Source organism: Mus pahari, chromosome 17 (assembly GCF_900095145.1).
Source record: "Mus pahari chromosome 17, PAHARI_EIJ_v1.1, whole genome shotgun sequence".
NCBI classification, from domain to species: Eukaryota; Metazoa; Chordata; class Mammalia; order Rodentia; family Muridae; genus Mus; species Mus pahari.
In genome coordinates, this window is record NC_034606.1 from 6,683,779 (window position 1) to 6,697,390 (window position 13,612).

Sequence of the window (13,612 nt, forward strand, 5' to 3'; positions counted from 1 at the left end):
TCTCTCTCTCTCTCTCTCTCTCTCTCTCTCTCTCTCCCCCCACCCCTTCCTTCGGGCCAGGAAAAGGACACACTGTTTGCATAAATTGTGCTAAGAGTCCTACATTTTAATACAAAAATTTAAAGAACAAGAACATTATTTATGAGCCTATATATATATATATAGAGAGAGAGAGAGAGAGAGAGAGAGAGAGAGAGAGAGAGAGAGAGATCTTCCAACAACTTGATCCTGAGGAACCCAGACTCGTCCCCATGAAACTCACCACGCCCTTTTCCCAAATCACCGACATCCTGTCCTCGACACCATTCACCCCGTTGGGAATCTTAGTGAAGTCATCCTTCCCTAGGGCTTTTTGGCAGGTGTTGAAAGTGCAGTTGTCACTCCCTGTTGTGGTCAAATCGCCACTGTGGAGAATGAACAAGGAAAAAAGGCAGTGATGGGGTGAGAAGAAAGCACATGGGGCAGGACACCCTTGGTGTTTCTTAGCCTTCTGTCTCCTCCATGGGATGCCAAGCAGTGGGAGGGGCGTGAGTAGAATTTCTAGGTACATAATTCACCTCTCTTCAGTCTATCTTTAGAAGCACTTTTTGTGAACACACTCACAAGGATTATGGTGCAGAATCCTCCACAAGTTTGTCTTTTACTGTTTTTCAATTTCCTAACCTAATTAACTAACCTTCTTCCTAGGAAGAAGCTGGCTAGCTTGAGGGAGAAATGATCTGTGAGGTGATTGGGTGTCTGCTAGACTCTGCACCAAGACTTATGAGCCCATGGCTTTGAGCTTGTCCTATGTAGAAACTGATAGTTGTATGACCCAGGCAATACACACAGCAGGCTCACTAGGAACATGTAGGTAGAAATTTCTTGTGAGTAGAATACCACAGAGATATTGTGACCTCATGGTGACCTATGGCAATAGAGATAGGTCCTCCAGAGCAGCCCAGTGACAGAGGTCAATATTGTCATGAACACTGTTGTAATACTGACTGAGAACAGCTCTGTCACCAGGGATAAAAATCCAAATTTGGCCGATAAATAATCTCTGGGACATGGAAGTGTGAAGGAAGGGGGAAGTTAAAGGAAAGGGCAAGTAGTTCTTGTCCAGTCTACTGTGAAATGTTCTCTATCAATTGAAATCTGGGGACATGTGAACGGGGCATGTTAAAATGTTCAGAATGAAGAGAAAGGAAAATCACCCATACAACAAACTAGTCCCTAGACCATATTAGCTTAAAGATCCAGTGTATTCTGCTCCTCCTATACCATGGCTCAAACAGAACAAAAGACCAGAAGGTTCTTGGATCTACAGATTTAGGACAAGCTTTCCTCCATCCAAAGATAAGACCGATAAAAAATTATCTCCCATCCAAATACTTTACAATCATCTGAAAAATTATTACTTAGCCAGCAGATTCATGAGAAAGCCAGGCGTTAAAGGATCGGGTCTCAGTGGGGGACCCATGACATGGTGGGCTGCATGGCTCCATTCTTCACTCCAGTACTGTCTGCCATCGGTGCCGAGACCCGCTGCAATTGGTTCTCCATAGACCACATTTCCTGGAAGGTTCGAAGGCACGTTTAAGAAACCATCTGACAAACACACCTCTCAGGAGGTGATGGCACCATAACTTAACAGAATCCCACCCCACACCTCACTTTTGTGACTCAATAATTAATGGCTGATAATTACTGAGCATTTAGTGTGTTCTGGTCATCTGCACTGTAAGGCACAGCTCATCCTCCCAGTTACTTGCCGTCAGGCTTGGCTACGGGATTTGTTTGGGTCAATGAGATTGAATGCAAATGCCATGCTCCCCATCCAAGTGAGGTTATTAAAACCATCTTGGATTATTCTCCATTGTTACCGAAGCAAAACCCAGAGAATGCTGGGGGCTACATTTATAATTCAGTCTTAAAATCCTATTGGATAAATGCTATCACTATTTTAATTAAAAGATAAAGCTACAGGATTATGTAATTTCTCTACAGATACTTTATACACGTTTTATATTTGTAGACTGAAGAAGTTAGGATTTGAACCCAGGAATTTTGAGTCAGTGGTCTCAACTTTCATGCCATCTAACCAGATAATAAACCACTGTTAATATTGCCATATGGACTTCAACCATGGTGCATCTTTGTTTTTGATTGATTGATAACCTTTTCACACTCTCAAAAAGAACTTTCTGAGAAGACTTATATTCAATAAAAGAACACTCAGATAATAAAATTGTAGCCTGAAATGCACACTTAAAAATCATGCAAATGAGGACATCCAAAGAATGTGATGTTGGAAAACTTAATAGTGCACAGTGAATTTGAATTTAAAATCAGGCTCCTATCTGATTAGCATTTGTCAGAATAATAGATACACTGGCATCAACCTCATCACATGCAAGCAATCAAAAGAGAGAGGAGGAGGGATAGAAACAGGAGAGAGAGAAACAGGAGAGAGAGAGAGAGAGAGAGAGAGAGAGAGAGAGAGAGAGAGAGAGAGAGAGAATGGTGAGGAGATTCTACCATGCCAAATGAGCTCACTTTCATTGACCAGATGCTGAATTTTAGTTATGATTCAGATATATAACTGAAATTAACTGATTTCCTTAGAGAGCACATGCAGTGGATGGCCACCAGCTGCCAGAGTCCTCAAAATGGAAATGTAGCACCCTATTATCTCACAAATTATCCTTCCTCCAAACCAGCCTCTTCCTCCAGCTAGCCTAGGAAATAGAGAAACAGTCAAAACCAGGCTTGCTGAAGCCTAGGAACTTGACTTGTGTGCCATGTATGCAAGAAAGTTGTTTTCACCACACCACGGCTGGTGAAAGTGGTCTCCCAGGACCCACCCATGCCACAGCTGGTGAAAGGGGTCTCCCAGGACCCCCACGCCACGGCTGGTAAAAGGGGTTCCTCAAGACCCCCACGCCACGGCTGGTGAAAGGGCTCTTCCAAGACCCCCCCACGCCACAGCTGGTGAAAGGGGTCTCCCAGGACACAGCCACTGATGATCTGCTTCGATTCCGTGATACATGCAATGCCACACCACCCCAGGTCTTACTGGTTTATTTCTAGAAAAGAGAAGCAACTTTAGTATCTCTCTGTGGCAGGCAGGATAAACATTGGTCATGTGTAGTGAGCTAAGAGGTAGCGGGGTCTCTACTTGGAGAGACTAAGACAGGCACAGTCTCTATTTGCAACTCCAAAGAGAATTTGCTGTTTCAAGAGCGCATCTCCCAGTTGCTTGGGCAACGAGACTCTGACTTGATCTGCAGTCGCTCCATGAGATGCCAACTCAGGATTTTCCTTGGTGCTTCATCACCAAGAAAAGGTCCTGTCACATGTTCTGTTCAGTCACTTGGCACATCGAAATGATATGGGAATGCAGTTTCCAGACTTCTACCATCTTAATAGCTCTCAGGAAAAATTAAATGTCAGCATCTACCAGAGTCTGCTTCAAACTTGGATGGCAGGTAATTTCCTTAGAAGGCCTTAGCCCCTTTCAAATGTGACAAGCTACCTTTTTAGCATGCACAAGCTCTTCATTAAGGAGTGTATTTTCAACTTTATTCTCATTACATATTTGTGAATATAAAAAATTAAAAATTAAAATTCCTAATGGCTCATTGCTCCCCTCCACAACTTTTAAAAGACCAAGCCTTGTGCAAAAAGTGTAAAGAAGGAAGCAGAGTCCAGTAGTCCATAAACTGAAGTATCAAACCACAAAACTTCAACCTAATTGCACATCTAAACATACGGCAAGCGCAATCGAGACCACAGGTATGGACTGTAGAACAATCGAGACCACAGGTATGGACTGTAGAACAATCGAGACCACAGGTATGGACTGTAGAACAATCGAGACCACAGGTATGGACTGTAGAACANGAACAATCGAGACCACAGGTATGGACTGTAGAACAATCGAGACCACAGGTATGGACTGTAGAACAATCGAGACCACAGGTATGGACTGTAGAACATTTGAGACCACAGGTATGGACTGTAGAACATTTGAGACCACAGGTATGGACTGTAGAACTTTCATATCTCTTGCACTTGTCTTCACTCGACATCACAGCAACACCTCACGATGCTTTGATAAAGAAGAAATTGATGCTCAATGAAACGAACTGATCTGCCAGAGATACACACATGGGCAGTGACGTAATCAGACTTGAAGCCTTCCTCCTCTGATATAGGACCATTCACACATTGTTTCAAGAAAAGCAACACTTTCATTCTCTGGCGAAGAGCGACATTCCTATACATTTCCAGTCAAGCACAGGCTACCTGTGGATGTGACCAAGTGATAACCCACTTTCCCTTCCTGGTTTCCATTGCTCGGCACTGCAGGTGGCTGTGAACAGCACTTGTGTCTGGCTTCCATCTGGTCCTCTTCTGACTGTGTTTGCATCCTCGTGGCTCCAATAACTCCTATGTCTTTATCTCTTGGTTCTTACCTAGCACCTTTTGCTAGGTTGCTCCCTCTCTATCCACATTTACTCTCGATGGTCTTTCTCCATCCTTGGACATGGGACCAAATGCAAAGACTCTATCATCCTGTTGCTATCTCCCACTTAACAGCATTTATATCTCAGAGAGATCCTAAAGATCTCTGAGTTGTGAGGCATTTTGGACGCGTAGGACTCTCTCGATCACTAGACAGCTTTATTAGTGGGAAGCGACAGAGTAGGTGCTCCTGTGTGGAGCATCCTGAGAGCTATGAGGGAAAGCTGAAAGGGGAGGAGAATGAACTGCAGCTGTCAGGGAAGACAGCCGAACTACAGTTTGATGATAGCTATGCTTTTCAAAATTACTTTCCTAGTAAATAGCAGGGTAAAGCTCTACTGGGCTGCACTGATTCAAAATATGATTTTTTCAAAAGAAGAAACTATTTGAAAAGAAAATTAAACAAAGACAGGATAGTAGTAAATGCAGATTTGAGTTCAAATCCTGATGTTGTATATCTGTGCTTTGCATATAATGAATCAATGTTCTTTGCCTCAGTTTTCTTATCTAGGAAATGGGATAGCAATATGCTTCTAGTATGGTAAATTTGTGATGGTTAAAAAAACAAATGAACCATCCCCATAATACAAACAAACAAAAAATAAATAAAGCCAACAGCCATGATGTATACAAAAGTACAAAGCATGTCCCTGGAAGCCTGGGGTCTCTTCGTGTTTATAAATTGACCATAGAATAGTCACTTTTCTATTTCTGAGATTAAAAACACCATGACTGAGAAAACTCATAGAAGAAAGCATTTACAAATCAAAGCAACCCAGAGATTCCACTTCACACCAGTCAGAATGGCTAAGATCAAAAACTCAGGTGACAGCAGATGCTGGCGAGGTTGTGGAGAAAAAGGGACACTCCTCCATTGCTGGTGGGATTGCAAGCTTGTACAACCACTCTGGAAATCAACCTGGCAGTTCCTCAGAAAATTGGACATAGTACTACCAGAAGATCCAGCAATTCCTCTCCTGGGCATATACCCAGAAGATGTTCCAACTGGTAANAAGGACACATGCTCCACTATGTTCATANCAGCCNTATTTATANTAGCCAGAAGCTGGAAAGAACCCAGNTNTCCCNCAACAGAGGAATGGATACAGAAAATGTGGTACATTTACACAATGGAGTACTACTCAGCTATTAAAAACAATGAATTTATGAAATTCTTAGGCAAATGGATGTATCTGGGGGATATTATCCTGATTGAGGTAGCCCAATCACAAAAGAACTCATTTGATATGAACTCACTGGTAAGTGGATATTAGCCCAGAAACCTAGAATACCCAAGACACAATTTCCAAAACACAAGAAAATCAAGAAGAAGGAAGACTAACGCATGGATATGTCATTCCTTCTTAGAAGGAGTTACAGAGACAAAGTTTGGAGCCGAGACAAAAGGATGGACTATCCAGAGACTACCCCATCCGGGGATCCATCCCATAATCAGACACCAAATGCAGACACTATTGCATATGCAGCAAGTCTTTGCTGACAGGACCCTGATAGAGCTGTCTCTTGTGAGGCTATGCTAGTGTCTGGCAAATACAAATGCCCACAGTCATCTATTGGATGAAACACAAGGCCCCCAGTGGAGGAGCTAGAGAAATTACCCAAGGTGCTGAAGNGGTCTGCAACCCTATGGGTGGAATAACAATATGAACTATCCAGTAACCCCAGAGCTCGTGTCTCTAGCTGCATATGTATCAGATGATGGCCTAGTCGGCCATCATTGGGAAGAGAGGTCCCTTGGTCTTGTAAACTTTATATGCCCCAGTAAAGGGGAACACCAGGGCTAAGAAGTGGGAGTAGGTGGGTAGGGAAGCAGGGTGGGGGGAGGGTATAGGGGACTTTTGGGATAGCATTTGAAATGTAAATGAAGAAAATATCTAATAAAAATTTGAAGAAAAAAGAAAGAGAGAAAGCATTTATTCGGGCTTACAATGGGAGAGGATTGGAGTCCATGATGGAGGAGGAACGGCATGATAACAGGAACAGCTCACATCTTGTGTACATTGGGTACAGCAATGATCATTCGAAACCTCAGAGCCTGCCTCTAGTGACATGCCTTCTCCAACAAGGCCACGCCTTCTTATCCTTCCCAAAGAGTTCTACCAACTGGGGCCTGAGTATTGACATATATGAGCCTCTGAGGACCATTCCCATTCAAGCCACCACACGCCAGAATTCAGCTCTTGCAGTCTTCAAATATATTGAATAAGGTCTTTACAGAGACAGTGAGGTTAAAGTGAGGCCTTTCGGGTAGAACCTAATCTAGTAAGACTGGCATCGAAAAGCAGAGAGAGTTGGAATATAGACACCAACAAAAGGGACACATTGAAAGCGAAGGAGAAAAGGCCCCTGATGAGCCAAGAAGAGAGGCTTGGGACATGGCCTGGGACATCACCCTGGGACAGTCCCTGAGACATGGCCTGGGACATTGTAGGACCCAAAGTCACGGGAGTCAGGATTTCCCAGGAAACACGAGAGGCATGAGGTAGTTTAATGGCGGAGCTCCAGGCCAGCATGTACCTCACGCAGGAGGCAGAGGTGCCGACCTTGTGGCCTGAAAGCTAAGGGGGTTTTATAGGGGGAGGGGGAGGGGCTAGCAAGAATTGGCTCGGTTACCCGTGATTGGCTCATTTAAACGTACACATTTGCAGGATGGTACGTGCAAAGGCAGGAATGCTAGGAGACCTGAGGGGCGGGTCAGCGGAACATTTGGTTCAATCCCAGGAATGTTCCAACAATGGCCTGCCTGGGCATGCCCAGGCTTGTCTTCACTGTGCTCTCCGCCTCAGGCTTCTAAGCTTACAAACAACTATTTCTCTGGACATAAGTTGCATGAATCCCAGGCCTTAAATTTCATTTCTCTACAACATCACCCTGGGACATTCCCTGGGACATGGCCTGGGATGTGGCCTGTAATTTGGCTTCCTCCACAGCTCAGAAAACACTGGTGCTATTGACACTGCCCTCTCAGGGCAGTACTGAGTACTCAGTATCTGCAGTACTCTGGGAACCAGGACCTTACTGATCACACTATGGATATGGTACTAAGTGTGTCAGGAGCCTTAAGAAATCTATACCTTCCACCAATGCTGTTTCCCTCAGAGCCACACAACTTCAGCTTTTGAAATGTTCTTACATGGCCAGTTTTCAACTGCTTTGAAGTAGATCTTTTTCTAAATTTAAAAGGCAATGAGGTAATCAGATGCATAAGACCAAGAAAGAAAAGAGACAAGGTCAAATTCTCCTGAACTCAACCACACATCAGACTCCCCTACCCTGGCCATCGAGAGTAAGAGCACTGAAGTATAGAAGATACAAGACTTGGCTTGCAGACAAGCAGACTCCATGGGCATCCAAGCTCTGGTGGCAGACTGGGGAGACAACCACAGTGCGTTCATCAATAAAGAGCAGGAGAGGATGTGGCCTTTAATGAATCTCTCTTTGGTCTTTTAAAAACAAGACTATGTTGAGGATGGAATTGAAAAGTGGGAACTACCCCAACCGCTGTGTGAGAACTCTATGTCCTACAACAGAAAGCTTGGATATGGCTCTTTGTGCTGTAGGAAAACCAAGACCAGTTCAAACGACTACATGCAAACAAATAAACAGCAAATCAACCACAAGGCCCGGCTCACAATGAGTGTCTGAGGAACTACTGGGGCCTCCCTCTAATTGACAAATCCAACCCAGAGCAGCCAGAACATTTGTATCCTTTAACTCGGTCTTTACAAAAAGCAAAAATTAAATGTTTCATCAATATGTTCAAACAAGAAGCAGACTTGCACCCTAAAGACAGGAGCTTGGGTATAAAATAAGGTTGAATTTTAATAAGATACATTAAAACAGGTTAAGGGTAGGCTTCTGTCTCAATTAGGGTTCTATGGTGGTGAAGAGACAACATGATCAAGGCAGCTTTTATAAAGGAAAAGATTTAACTGGGGCTGGCTTACAGTTCGCAGATTTAGTCCATTATTGTCATGACAGAAAACAGAGTGGCACATAGGCAGCCATGGTGCTAGAGAAGGAGCCGAGCGGTCAACAAACAGGAAACAGGAAACAGGAAGAGAACTAACTTGAGCTTCTGAGACCCCAAATCCTGCTCCCACAGTGACATACTTCCTCCAGCAAGGTCACACCTACTCCAGGAAGGCCACTTCTCCTAGCTGTGCCACTCCCTATGGCAAAGCATTTAGTCTGTGGGGACATTCGGGGACATTCCTATTCAAACCACCACAGGTGGGCTATAGTTGACATTTCAATCACATAGGAGAAACAATAGCAGGCAGGGAGACTACACCTCCACCCTAAACAAAACAGCAGACTCCATGGGCATCCAAGCTCTGGTGGCAGAGTGGGGAGATAACCACAGTGTGTTTTCTAAAGGGTCAGAAAGGTACATGCATGGTGAAAGCCAGTGAGACGAGAATAACCAGGGATGTCAATGGCTCATGCCAGCACATGCACTGTTTGGCTAAAGACTAGACCATCACTTGTACCTGTAATCCAAGAACTCTAGAGGAGGACCTTGAAATCAAGGCTAACCAACCAGGCAGCGTATACTAGCTGGTATGAGGCCCCTGACACATAAACAGCAGAGGACTGCCTGGTCTGGCCTCAGTGAGAGAAGATGCACCTAACCCTTGAGAGACCTGAGGCCCAAGGAAGTGGAGAGGACTGAGGGGTGGGGGAAACATCCTCTTGGAGATGGGGAGGAGGGGTGTGGTGGGGGGGAGGAAGAGGAATGGGATGAGGAACTGTTGGAGGGGTGGGCTGGATGGAGGATAACGACTGGACCGTAAAATAAAGATTAAAGATTAATAACAACAACAACAACAACAATAATAATAATAATAATAAAATCAAGGCTAGCCTCGGCTACACAAGAGAAACCCCATCTCAAAAAATGCAAAATGAAAACTGGAGTATAGGGAGTAGGTCAGATCTGGGCTGCGCTGAGCAGAACTTCCTTCTGAGTGAGTCACACCACCAGGGGGCATGTCTAACTTAGCCTGGGTTCTCTGAGATAACTCTCGGGACAGATTTATGGAGCTTCCTTTTTGCACAAGGGGCTTAGCACAAGAAGGGTAGGTGGGAATTCACCTGTTTTAATTACCTCAGGCCAAGCAAGACTTAAGAATGAAATGGACATCCACTCTTTTGCCAAGGTCAAAGATAACTCAGCTATAGACAGTGTGAAGAGCCCTTTGACATCAGACATGGTCATGCAGAACAAGCCGTGCAGACTTTGGAGTTTGCCCAGTTGGGTTTTGGTCTTGTTTTGGTCCAGTAAGCTCCCTTTTGGAATTGTAATGTATATGCTGTGCCATTACGCGTTGGAAATATGTGATCTGCTTTTCATTTTGATTTAAAGTTAAGAGATTGCTGGAGTCTCGGAAGAGACTTTGAGATAGACTGTGGAGGCTTTTCCATAATGATCTACTATAAGCCTATGGAGAGCAGGGAGTCAGATGTGGTAGTTTGAATGGCAATGGCCCTAAAGGCTCATGGGGACGGGCAATATTGGGAGGTGTGCCTTGCTGGAGGAAGTATGTCACTAGGGGATGGACTTTGAGGTCTCAGAAGCTGAAGACTGGCCAGTGTCACTCTCTTCCTTCTGAGGAACTCTCAGGTCCCTCTCCAGCACCATGTCTGCCTATGTGTCACCATGCTTCCTGCCATGATGATAATGGACTAACCCTCTGAAACTGTAAGCCAGCCCTCATTAAATGTTTTCCCTTGTAAGAGTGGCTGTGGCCACTCTATCAGTGACTAAGACAGGCGACTTAACCTTGACATTGTCCTTCCTTCTGTCATTGCACTTTTGCTTCTTCATCACAAGAGAGAAAGGCTAGAGGAAAATACTAAGGTTCCAGCACAAGGAAAGCCTGAGTCTGGGATTAAAGACTGAGTAAAGACCTTCCTTATCCCTGTATACCGTAGCTCACCAAAGTCGTTTCCTGTTCACAGAGCTCATTCAGGAGACAGATCTACTCAGAGAAGAAATACATGTCTGCTCCTCACACTGTGTACTTGAACTGTCCAGTCACATGGGCGCAGTGACAGCCAAGAGCCACCAGATGTTTACAGAACACATAATCATGGGCAGACTCTGCAGGTAAAGGCACTTGCAGAACAAGCTGGTGGTCTAAGTTTGATCCCCAAAGACTCCCACAAATGTGTAAGAAGAGAGTCCACAAAGTTACCCTCTGACAAGCACGTATGTACTGTGGCATGTACCAAACTGTAGATCACACCAAAGGAAGTCTAAGTATGTGTGTGTTGTGTATATGTGTGGTATATGGTGTGTGGTACGCATATGTGAGTTTGCAAGTGTGTACACCCATTTGTGGTGGTCAGAGGAAGAAGTCAGGTGTCTTCCTGTATGCACCCCTTTCGACAAAGTGTCTCACTGAACCAGGAGCTCACCTTGCCTTTTGTTTGCTAGGCTGGCTGGCCAAGGAGCTTTTGAGATCCACCAGTCTCTGCCTCCCAACCTGCCTTCCCAGTGCTGGGGGCACACACACACAAGCGTCTATTCCTGGCTCTTTATGAGCATGCTGAGGGTTAGAAGTCAGGTCCTTGTGCTTGTAGAGAAAGTGCTCCTAACCATGGAGAAAAAGACTAGGAATTTATGTTAAAATAACAACAAAAAAAGAAACAAACAGAAAATGAAAGAGAATTTTGAAGTCTCATCAATATTCTTAGAAAAGGTTAACATGGAAAAAAGAGAGAGGGCTAGAAAGATGGCCCAGCAGTTAAGAGCACCAGCTCCTCTTCACAGGACCTGGGTTCAATTCCCAGCACCCTCATGGCAACTCATAACTGCCTGTACCTGCAGTTCCGGGGGATCTGACACCCTCACATAGACATGCATGCAGGCAAACCACCAATTGGCATAAAATAAGAATAAGATAACAAGCAAACGGAAGATTCCCAAAGTCCGTAGGCAGGGCAAAGAAAAGGGAACAAGACAGAGCAAAAACTTGAATTTTTTTAAAAGGTGAAAAGAGAAGAAAAATTGGAAGGAGATGAAGATGTGGGAGTAGTTAATCCTGGGAATGTAAACAAAGAAAATAAATATGGAAGAAACAATAGAAGAAAAGTTCAGAACCTAAGATCAGCCTTCAGACTAAACATGAAGGGGGATTATTTCAATCTTAGGACCCAATGTGGGCCAATGAAATTTCTTATCTCTATAATGAAGAAAAAAATGAGAATATTCCAGATGGTAAAACCAGTCAAGAAAACAATTGTACTGTGTTGGTAACAAAGATTATCACAATGCAATTGTAATGGCAGCTCCCAAGTACCTTCTGCAGCCTCGGAGAGGAGAAGGGGCTGGCAAAGACATTCCTGGAGTGTCACCAAAAGCACTAGCCAGGCACAAAAATTATTTAAAGTGACAATTATTAACAAAACTCTGGTGGCAGGTAGCATTTACTCGAGCTAAGTTACTCATTTTTCATGGTTGGAAGATAATTGATACTATTCCAAATTATAAGTCACTACTACCTACTTACTTCGTCTAGAATTTTGAAGATAGCTTCCTAGCCGTGAAAGTAAATGTGGCCAAAGTCACGAGGCCCAAAGACAGGCTGACAGACAGAAATGAGAGCTAGCCAACTTTAGCAAATCCAGTCGTGCCATTTCTATCCTTTCAATAATGCCAAGATGCTAAGATAATGATAGTGTCTTCAAAAGAAAACCTTTCGAGGGAGTCAGATCTTGTTACGGATGGTTATGGGATTTGAACTCTGGACCTTTGGAAGAGCAGTCAGGTGCTCTTACCCACTGAGCCATCTCACCAGCCCCCCTTTCTCTCTTTTTTAAAGAATTATTTATTTCACGTGTGCGAGCACACTGTTGCCATCTTCAGACACACCAGAAGAGGGCATCAGATCCCATTACAGATGTCTGTGAACCACCATGTGGTTGCTGGGATTTGAACTCAGCCTCTGGAAGAGCAATCAGCACTCTTAACCCCCGAGCCATCTCTCCAGCCCCTCAATATAACTTTCAAACATAATTACAACCCTCCTAAACTAGCTAATTTTATAAATGCCAAATCAATGAATTAGGAAAGATGGCATCCACACCCCCCACCTCTCGATTCAGTAGAACTGGTCACTGAGAAGGTTTGGCTTTAGGTTGGTGACTTTGGGCTGCACCAGTACACCTAGCACTTGCCACTGAAGTCATGTTGAGCTTTGCCCACCAATTGTCCCCAGGCCTTGACGCCATCAGTCACAAAACAGTTGTAAAGTTGAACTTGAAGTATTCTGATGATAATTCAAAGCAACAATATATTAAAATAAAACGAGGAATAAAGCCTGAAGGGATAAATGGTCTCATGGTTCTACTCTGAAGCATGGATAATGTTAGCTGTTATGATTTCAGTCCATCTGGGTATACAGTTGACAATTGAGGTATAAAATCAAATTTAATAGCATCATATCCGTAAGTCACAATAGACAGATGACCAATACTTTGACAACTTTGTGGCTGGATTCTGATTTTAATAATCATATGAACCACCTGAAGTTTCAGCTAAGCACCTTAGATTCAGTGGGTCTGGGAGATGAATCAGGGTTGTGTGTGTTGCTCCTAGCAACATCAGCACTGTGTTCTAGGGGTTCACTGTTTGTGTCAGGGCCCAGGGAGAAAGAAGTGGGTGAGAAAAGTATTTATAGATTTCCATATTGTACTTTCACAAGAATAAAATATTTCTTACTTAAATAAGGTTACAAATAGCAGGCCTTTATTGCACTTTTGTGTTCAGAAATGATGTTAGAGGAAATGGTGTTAGAGGATCCAGACGGGGTAAGTACCTCAGTCCTTCACAGACAGTCAGTGTGGTCCACGGGCTCTCCTTAGCCATCACCATTCCAGGGTCTGTCCTTGCATTTATTGATGTAGTCACCATGGGAACAGTTTGGGTCTGTTAGTCTATCTTCTCTTCCTTCTGGTCCCTCTTTGATCACATGCCCTCTCCACCCAAGAGCTGTTACATTCACAGAGTGGGCTATCTCATGCCGAATCATTCTGGAGTTCTGTTGTCTCTTTGACAATTGGGCACTTGGGTTTT

The 13,612-nt window shown here is 44.0% G+C and overlaps 1 protein-coding gene across 3 annotated transcripts in view; it reads right to left on the minus strand.

Annotated features, from left to right (window-relative positions):
• The window catches only part of Dpys (dihydropyrimidinase), a 78,534-nt gene that overhangs the window by 45,292 nt on the left and 19,630 nt on the right, over window positions 1–13,612 (minus strand). For all 3 annotated transcript variants that reach the window (XM_021216782.2, XM_029548075.1, XM_029548076.1), the window contains exons 5-6: window positions 1,401–1,557; window positions 263–404 (exon numbers count right to left, since the gene is read on the minus strand). In XM_021216782.2, coding sequence (XP_021072441.1) covers window positions 263–404; window positions 1,401–1,557 — 299 coding nt within the window. The remainder of the gene's footprint in view (window positions 1–262; window positions 405–1,400; window positions 1,558–13,612) is intronic.